Below are 9,355 nucleotides of genomic sequence, written 5' to 3'. Positions count from 1 at the left end.
TGTATATATGTTTTTTACTTAAATATAATATATTCTTAATTATATCATAGGCTAAAAAATATTTTGAAGGAGTAATAAATTTTTAAATAAAAATTAGTGTTTTAGAGGTCTAGTCTAATTTCTTTAAATTATTTTTATTTATTTTTTCAACTTATTAAAGAATCAAATATATTAAGGTAATAAGCATGAAAGGATCCTTTGATGGATCTATTATTCTTCTTTTGGTTTTCTATTCTTTAGTGAATAGTATAATATCCATACTTGATAGAAGTTTGTATTTCATAAATTCACTCTTTATTTTAGAGCATCGACTTAGATATCAATATATAAATATTATTTTCTTTTTAATTTATTAAAAAATCATGAGGTTCTTTCTTATAGTTCTTCTACCTACTAAATAATTTTTACAAGTTTTTAATAGGTCATACATATGAAGAGAGGACCATGATCTTAATATTTAAATACTAAGTATCACAATTAAGAGAAGTAGTTTAAACCAACTAAGATAATTATCTTGAAGACTTATAAAGACTTCAATTTAATGAATTTTTTCTTAATAAGACTCTTTTAACTTATAAAACCTTCTAAATCTTAATAAATACTTCAATAATCACATAAACTTTCTAATCTTAATATTTTTATATTTAAACAACATTAAAACTATGTTTTATAGCAATTCCACCAATTAAGTTACATTGGTGAAAGTCACACTACAATTTTGTAGAAAATCCATTCAATATCCGCACTCCAATGCTTGCTCCCAATAGGACCTTTGAACATGAACTTTGAACATACACTGTGTTTCTCTCAATTACATCTCATATGTGCAACTTTGGGATCTAACTCACAGTGTTGTATGCAACATATAGCAAAATAATAATAACAATAATAAAATTAAATCAGCAAAGCATACAAAGAAACTGAGATGTAAGGTATATCATGGCTTCCAATGGCTAGAATTATCAAACCACAGAGGCCACATCTTGAAAACACACAATGCAAAACAATCTGAATCAATTTATCAAACCTATCACACCAAAAGAGAAAAAAACGAAGGCCACAAAACTTACCTGATTGCATCTCGACACAAGTGTTGCACCTCCTTTCATTTGTAGCACTCCCCTCACTAAATTTGCCAAACATGAGCCATGGAAATTGATTGAAGCAATTGAAAGCTTCTTTTAAGCATCGCAGGAACAATCCAAGCAAGATACTAGAAGAGCTCTGTTCAAAACAGCAAACTGTTCATTGCAAAATCGACCACAAAAATAGATTCAAGGAACCAAGGTTAGAAAAAGAAAAAGAAAAAAAAAGAAAAAAAAAAAAAAAGAAAAAAAGAAGAAGAAGGGGGATTTACTAAGGGGTGTTCGAATAGTCATCCCCTTTCCGATGTAGACAGACTAGTTTATCCAATGTAGGAAAAAGACGGCACCTTAGCTTAGCCAGCCACAACCATTACTTAGGAACTCGACTGAGTATAATAATTCAGCATTGTTCTCCTTGTCACAATCGAACATGTATTTTTTATTTCAGCACTTCTGTGCTGGTCAAGTCAATTCCAGTATTTGTTCATGATTGAGGTTCCAATCTCAATGTTTGTTCGTAGAAATCTGAGGCAAGCTGCAAATCGTAACAGAAGATGACAGAATCACCGCGAACTGGAAGATATGCAGCACGCGGGTTTGTTACAGTGGCTGCTCTTGTCCACGGATTGCCCACTTGAGACCCATCAGCCGCCAGCGATGGCGCCATGCAACGATGCTTCCCACAGGAACAAGACAACCAGCATTCATGGCATGTGTGACCCAAGTCTACAGACACCCACTGTGCAATGTGTGGAGTTGCGAGCCCACAGCAAACAAACTTACGGAAGATTGCATCCATTTCGTCTCCATTCGGCTCCATGGCAGCTGGGCTTTACTCGTGATGGCTACTGAAAGATCCCATGTTCTTGCTCTACCGTGGGTTTCAGTTTTTGGTTGGTTTGGAGTTTGGGGTCTGAATGCGTGCCCATTTCCATCCCCGTTCCTGTTCTTTTACCCCGTGTGCCATTGTAACGGTATGTAAAGGGGGGTAGATTTTTGAGACGAGTTGGCGGCAACCATCAGCCGTGTAGAGAGCGTCGTCAATGGGTACGTGGCTCTATTGTTTCTCAGTATTTGAGGGTAGTCTCTGATTTGGATATAGGTCTCTGCGTTGGGTACGACATTGAGCATTCAATTAATGATTGTCATGATTCGGGGTTTAATCTCGTGATCTTGAACAGTGGTTTGTAAAACTCTCATGGGATGATATGGTGGGAAGGAGGGGGTCGGTTGTAAAGAGAGTGTAGATCGGAAGGAGGCAGAAGATGAGTAAAACTGAAAGCGGGCTTTTCATTCGGGTTTTTATTGCAAACTTTTGGCATTGTCGGGCGGGAGACGTGGGATGGGTGGGTCAGGCGTCTGATTGCTTGGGAGTCCGTGCAGGATTTGCGTCTGCCACATGACGATTGCGGTACCGGAACTAAGATTGTACAACTACACTGCTCTTGGGAAGCAGCAGCGGCAGCTGCTGTGGTTATGGGAGTTTCGGTCTCTTCCTTCTTATTCTTTCTGCATTCCTGCCCTTGCTCTCACAATTGTGACAGCATAGCGGAGAGTGGCTACAACTGCCTTCAGTCTCAATCATGGGGAAGCCGTTTGTGCCCCTCCATGGTGTTGCGACTGATATCAAAGCTCGACTAGCATGCTACAAGCAGGACTGGATTGGAGGCTTCAACTCTGGCTACAGGTTTCTCCTTTCTCTCATGGACTCTCATGAATGCCGTGGGCTACATTTGACTTATGCAAGGGGAATATACATAATATAAATATAAATATAATAACTTGTGACTGTTTTGTCATGGCAGGATTCTTGCTCCAACAGCATACATATTTTTTGCATCAGCTCTTCCCGTAATTGCCTTCGGAGAGCAGCTCGAGAGAGATACAAGTGAGTGTTATGCACCAACTTTCCCTGTGAAGATCTTGATAATTGACTATCACGTGTTGTATTCTGTCTTCAATTTTTCGTGCTTAGAGAACTCGATCATTCTTTCATGCATCCTGTGGACAGATGGTGTGATAACAGCCGTGCAGACATTATCATCTACGGCCATCTGTGGAATTCTGCAATCAGTAATTGGAGGTCAACCTCTTCTAATTGTGGGAGTGTCGGAGCCAACTTCTTTGATGTATACGTTCATGTACCACTTTGTCAAAGGCCGGACGGAATTGGGATCAGAGCTTTTCTTAGCTTGGGTGGCGTGGTATGTGTCTCGCTCACACTAATGTTTAAAATTAAATCTTTCTTTTCTGTGAACTATGTGAATTAGCTGCATTACTGTAAATTCAATGAAATTTAGGTGAACCTGCTATCTGTTGTGGGGTTTCACCTTCTGCGACTGTTATACTGGAATGCTTACGTTCTGAAGGAAACATGATAGTTCGTCTGATTATAAATTTTGTAGCAACTGTATCTTCTTGCAGGATCCCGAGAAAATTTTCCTTATTTTATTGTTTCCTAAAGCGTAGCAGCTTGGGATAATTCAGATGAAAGTGACGAGTTTGGTTGTTTGTCACTGTGTTCAACCATGCTTGCAGGGTATGTGTGTGGTCAGCTGCATTTCTTTTTATCCTTGCTGCCATTGGGGCTTGTTCTTTCATCAACAGATTCACAAGGATATCTGGAGAGCTATTTGGAATGCTCATTGCAGTGCTATTTATTCAACAAGCAGTGAAGGTTTAATCCCTAACTACTAGGCTTTGTAGGACAAGCTATGTTTTTGCACTAGTATGTCAAGACCCAAATACATGACAAAAAATGCTTCGAAATTGTCATCTACAAAGCTTTCTTCATGTGATGTTTGAACACAGTATGATTTCCTCCGTCTATAACTCACTGTTTTTCCTCATTCTAAAAAGATCTGAGAAACGATGTTTTCAGGGAGTCGTTTACGAGTTTTGGGTTCCGGAACGAGAGGACCCAACTCTCGAGCAGTTCCAACACGCGTGGAGATTTGGCAATGGCATGTTTGGAATAGTGCTCACGTTCGGACTACTATGGACCGCCATGAAGAGCAGGAGAGCTAGGTCTTGCCGATTTGCATCAGGTAGCCCTGATATAGCTTGATGCCGAGTTGTGAGATTACTTTCGTCTAATTTTTGAACATGTTCAAGTTTCTTGTGTTTGTTTTACTATGTGATAGACTTACCCTGAGAAAGTTCTTCCCAGGTTCTATCAGAGGATTCATTGCAGACTACGGTGTTCCTCTCCTGGTCGTACTGTGGACTCTCGTTTCGTATGCATTCCGTGCATCTGTTCCTGAGGGAATTCCTAGACGCTTGTTTAGTCCAAACCCATGGTCTCCTGCGGCAACCAGGCACTGGACAATCCTCCTTGTAAGAATTGACATGCCCGAAGCAGTGATATTCTGTTTTCGTGTAGTAACAATGTACGTCTCGAAAAAATTTAGAATGCTTTGCACTCCAACGTCACGTAGTATCCCATGAAGCTTGACCACTATTCCATCTCCTCTACCTGCAGGATATGTTCAAGATTCCATACATCTTTATACTAGCCGCAGTACTTCCAGCGTTTGTGATTGCTGTCCTTTACTACTTCGACCACAGTGTATCAGCTCAGTTGGCTCAGCAAGAGGAATTCAACCTGCGGAAACCTACGGCATACCATTACGACCTCTTGCTTGTGGGAGGGATGGTAAAGTTTCTGAACAAGAATCACATCCAGATTATCATGATTGAAAGTTTAAGTGGAAAAAATGTCAAAAATAAACTCATTTGAAATAAAGTCCAGAGTTCGGTAGGATGGGGGATTTCGTTTGTCAAGCTTCTGAACTGTGATAGAATTTTTTCGTATGTTGACACTGATCAGATGCAATTGAGACCTCTTAGCTAGAGTGTGTTGATTGATCGTACAGGTTCTTGTGTGTGGATTGCTCGGCCTTCCACCGTCTCACGGAGTAATACCGCAGTCACCTATGCATACGAAGGCACTTGTCACATTGAAAAAAGAGGTGAAGCATCTTGATGCTTTCTTGGTTTTTTTGCATGCATGAGAATGCAATGTTGATCCTAGAATCGGATGTTTTTAAAGCAACAGACTTTGCCGTACTTGTGTTTAAAAAAGTAAGTATTAGCCACCAATAATCAACAATCACTACTCTGTTGTTTTCAGCTTGTGCGAAACAAGCTGGTGAAGCGACTAAAGAGCAACTTAAAGCAAAAAGCTTCGGTGGCCAACCCTCAAACTGATTTGCAAGATGAATACCAGGGGACTGAATCACCACTTCCTTATCCTTGCACTCCTCGGGTACTTATTCAGATCCTGAGGAGTTTCATGACTGGTGTTTTTATCCTCTGTTCAATCCGGAATTGTGAAACTTTGTGACTCTGACTTCTGTTCTATCTCTGTAGGCTTTAAAAGAGCTTCAGTTCAATAGCGTTCCCAGGAGCCCAGAAATTCCGAAAGAAGACGCAGTTTTTGATTTTGAGAAGCATATCGACTTGCTTCTTCCTGTGGAAGTCAAGGAGCAACGGCTGAGCAACTTGTTACAATCGCTTATGGTTGGAGGGTGCATAGCCGCAATGCCTGCCTTAAAAAGGATTCCGACGTCAGTGTTGTGGGGTTACTTTGCTTTCATGGCTATTGAAGGCTTGCCTGGAAATCAGTTTTGGGAGAGGGTTTGTCTTCTCGTGACTGCCCCTAGTCGACGCCACAAGTAATCGTTACTACTCCCAATATCTTGCATATGCTTAGACTGTTCTAGTCCTATTCTTCTTAACTTGGACACAATGCACCCTCTCTCAGTATCTCCCTCCCAACTTCAGACATATTCAATTAAAAGATTAGTCGCGGCCATCTTCTTAATTCAAAAGACCCGGCGGTACAGAATCAGCTTAAATTTATTTTTACAATGACTATTGTTGTTTTCTTAGCCCTGAGTTTGGGTGGCCATTTTCAGGGTGCTGAGGAATAACCACCTGATGTTTGTGCGCACGGTGCCTTTCAAAGTCATCGCTTGCTTCACATTGTTCCAGCTCGCCTACATGTTGAGCTGCTTCGCCTGGACATGGATTCCAGTGGGAGGAGTTATGTTTCCCATCTTGATCATGCTTCTGATCCCAGCACGCCAACACATTCTGCCTCGCTTCTTCAACCGCAAACACCTACAGGAGCTCGATGCAGCAGACTACGAGGAAACTGCCCTGCCATTCGACCTCGCAGTCAAGGTGGTGATTCAAATTTTCTGGCAATCATGATGCGAATCCTTAATGAGTATCAATAATGAGACGTTGTATACTTTGCTCACCGAGCAGAAAATTTTATCTCTTCCCTTGCTTTCCGTGATTGAATTTTCCTCACAGGAAGCCGAAGCTGAAGGCCTTGGAAAAGTAAATGTAGAGGCACAAGATGAAGAAGCAATGCCCAAGGTTGTTACCTCAAACCAGGAAGAAGTTAGACACAGTTACACGTTCAGAGGGCAAACTGATTCACATCTGGGTACGAACCCGCTATGTTCCCTGTTTCTGAATTCATGAATTTTTTACGCATGTTACAGTATTAAGCCCAAGTGAATTAAAGGATGCCTGTCTACATAACTGATTCTGGCTGAGCTGCAGGTGCTCCAACTCCGCATTTTCCACATCAAGCCCATGTTCCTGCCTCCTCCGCTCCATAAACGTCGTCTGTGATGAATTAATCTGAACTACAACTGCTAAAAATATGTGTAGTCAAATATGGCAAGCTTGAGGAGGAACATTCAACTTCTCTGCATAGGTTATCGACCAGTAGGGAGAATGGATCCCAGTGTCATTATATTTAGAACACTAGTTTGACTTAACTCCTGGAGTAGGGTTCTTAGCCCAAGAGAAGTGAACCAGGATAAATGTCGAAGAAACAGTTCTCGCCGCAGACTTGTGTAAATGGCCTCTTAAGATATTGCACCGATGCAGTGCTCATATTAACATTCTGCATGCTTTTTCTTTGAATGACTAATGGTTTTCTTTCGGCTTGTGGCTGTTGGCGAGTCCACTATCCTCGGCTACTCATGTAGCCATGAGAGAGGCAATCGTTTACTGCAAATTTATTATCTTTTGCAGTGTTTGATGAAACTATGCTCACAATTCTGGAATACATGATGTTGTGAGCCATGCTTAAGTTGTGCACCGTAACCTTGGCGTCACAGCACAGCCTCACATTTTCCACACGCAGGCTTGTGATCACTAGTCATGGAAACCTTGACCCCTCTCCATCAACAACCGCTTAACTGCCATCTTCAGCTCTGCCACAGACAGAAATATTGAGAGATTGTTTTGTGAACGTTGCAGCAGAAACTCTTTTATTTCAGCAGAGCCAAGGCAGGGCAGAAGTTCTCCTAACACTCGTATACTACACAATGTGCTTGCAATGCTTTGGAAAATGAGGGTGGCTAGTTCTCAGCCCTTGCTTGAGACCTTGCTAGGTGACCAGAGGAGACCATAAGACATTGTTTTGTAATTTTTTTATGTTTGTTTTCTTCTTTTAGCAAAAATGGCAGTTTTAAATTTAAAATAAAATAAAACAACAACAACAACATTCCCTGCAATGGACGCGAAGACCTGCTGTTACATGGATGCGTGTAAACTTGTGATCAGTGGCTTGGGTGACCAAGTGGGCATATTGTTGAATGCTGCATATATGTAAATTTCTAATCTTATGGACATTCAACGTTGATGATGTATTCATGTTACTGCAATGATATTTTCAGTTCTATTTTCACTGGAAATGCTTGAATCCATGACTGATTTAACATGTGTTGATTCCAGTTTTTATGCACACATATTATTATTTCTAATTGTTGGAAGTGAGAAGAATTGAAAATTAAATCACAGATAAAAAAGTCTAGTAATGACATGACATTATATGAGTTTGTAATCAAAATTTAAATAGTAGGTTGTCACATCTTTTGGCAAAATCAATTATTCAACTCAATGTTTAAAGATTAGATAGGATAAGAAATAATTATGTTATATCATGTTGTAACTTTTATAAAATTGACTAATAAATGCAACATTGTCCTACTTATATTCAATTTCTAGTTGTTAAACTTGTAATGTATATGTTGACACAAATAAAATTTCATGTTGCAACACTTAGATTTTGTAAGATGATATGTAAGTTGTTGCATGTTTCCTACAAATAAATCAAAATTTTGTAAAAGCAAAATGTTATTTTAATATCGTAGAAAAAGTTAATATATAACAAGCACTAATTTGTTTAGTTGTTCTTACATCTATACTATAAAATGCTTTATTTGAATTAATTTTGTAATAAATATATGAACTTAAGAATTTTTATACTAAAATTTAAAATAATAATAATTATTATTATTATTTTTTAAAAAATCTATAATTTCTAAAATATTCTATATTTTTAATAAAATATAATAACCTATTTTTAATCAAAAAAGATTTAAGATTTAAAATTGTATGTTTCACTCTTATTAAATTTTTATAAATATGAATTTAGACAAAATTCTAAAAATATGACATACTTGTGTATACTTGGAAAGAAAAAAAAAAAGTAAAGAACAAAAAGATTTAAGGTAAGAAAGAACTAAAATAATTATTGCTTTATGAAACAAAATAAAAATAGTCTTATTTTTTAAAAAAATTTAAAAATAATGTATTTTATAATATCTTAAATAATTTTATAATACATTATATAGAAAATATTTTATCTATTCCAGGAATATAAAAGAAAAAAACACCATTTTTGTATTATATTAAATTAAAAGTTAAAAATAGAAGATTATATACAGAACCAACTTTATGAATTTGTTTTAAATAAATTAACGAAAGAGAGAAAAAAATCTAGCTATGAACACAATAAAATATAATCCTTTAAATTTAAGTATTAGGAGTTGTTGTCAAGTACAAGAAAGAAGAATAGAAGCAACAACATGTAGATTAGAGAGAAAGAGAAATAAAGAAAGAAAGAAAGAAAAATATAATAAAATAATATTAAACCTAAAAATTAAACAATAAAATAAAAAGATATATTTGTGTATATGTATTTATGTACATTAGATCATTTAAAATAAAAAAATTAAATACAATTGTATATGGTATTGGAAATGTACCATAACTTAACAAGGCTAAGAAATAGGTATAATTTCTTGATAAGATATACATATATATATATATATATATATATATATGTACTTTTTTTTAATAAAATAAAATTTTTTAAAAAATATACAATCATATTTTAAGAAATATATTTCTTGTTTAAATTATGATATGTAATTATAAATTTTAAAGTAGAGTACGTA

General features: G+C 37.2%; 1 protein-coding gene across 2 annotated transcripts; it reads left to right on the top strand.

The window, feature by feature from the left end:
* The first annotated feature begins 1,897 nt into the window (after nucleotides 1-1,897).
* On the top strand, nucleotides 1,898-7,012 carry LOC112293283 (putative boron transporter 2). 2 transcript variants are annotated; one of them, XM_024542535.3, is made up of 14 exons: nucleotides 1,910-2,132; nucleotides 2,469-2,772; nucleotides 2,891-2,973; nucleotides 3,097-3,289; nucleotides 3,624-3,762; nucleotides 3,967-4,132; nucleotides 4,255-4,421; nucleotides 4,567-4,740; nucleotides 4,961-5,056; nucleotides 5,218-5,352; nucleotides 5,457-5,761; nucleotides 6,005-6,272; nucleotides 6,408-6,543; nucleotides 6,663-7,012. In XM_024542535.3, the coding sequence occupies exons 2-14, from the start codon at nucleotides 2,669-2,671 to the stop codon at nucleotides 6,719-6,721; spliced, it is 2,025 nt and encodes a 674-aa protein (XP_024398303.1). In that variant the 5' UTR covers nucleotides 1,910-2,132; nucleotides 2,469-2,668; the 3' UTR covers nucleotides 6,722-7,012. The 2 variants fall into 2 exon arrangements, with proteins under 2 accessions (XP_024398302.1, XP_024398303.1); XM_024542534.3 differs by having other exon boundaries at nucleotides 1,898-2,132; nucleotides 2,891-3,289.
* The last annotated feature ends 2,343 nt before the right edge of the window (nucleotides 7,013-9,355 follow it).

The sequence above is a fragment of the Physcomitrium patens genome, chromosome 16, assembly GCF_059467195.1.
Source record: "Physcomitrium patens ecotype Gransden chromosome 16, ASM5946719v1, whole genome shotgun sequence".
Taxonomy (NCBI): Eukaryota; Viridiplantae; Streptophyta; class Bryopsida; order Funariales; family Funariaceae; genus Physcomitrium; species Physcomitrium patens.
The sequence above is the reverse complement of the archived record's forward strand: the minus strand, read 5'-3'. Positions and strand labels throughout refer to the sequence as shown.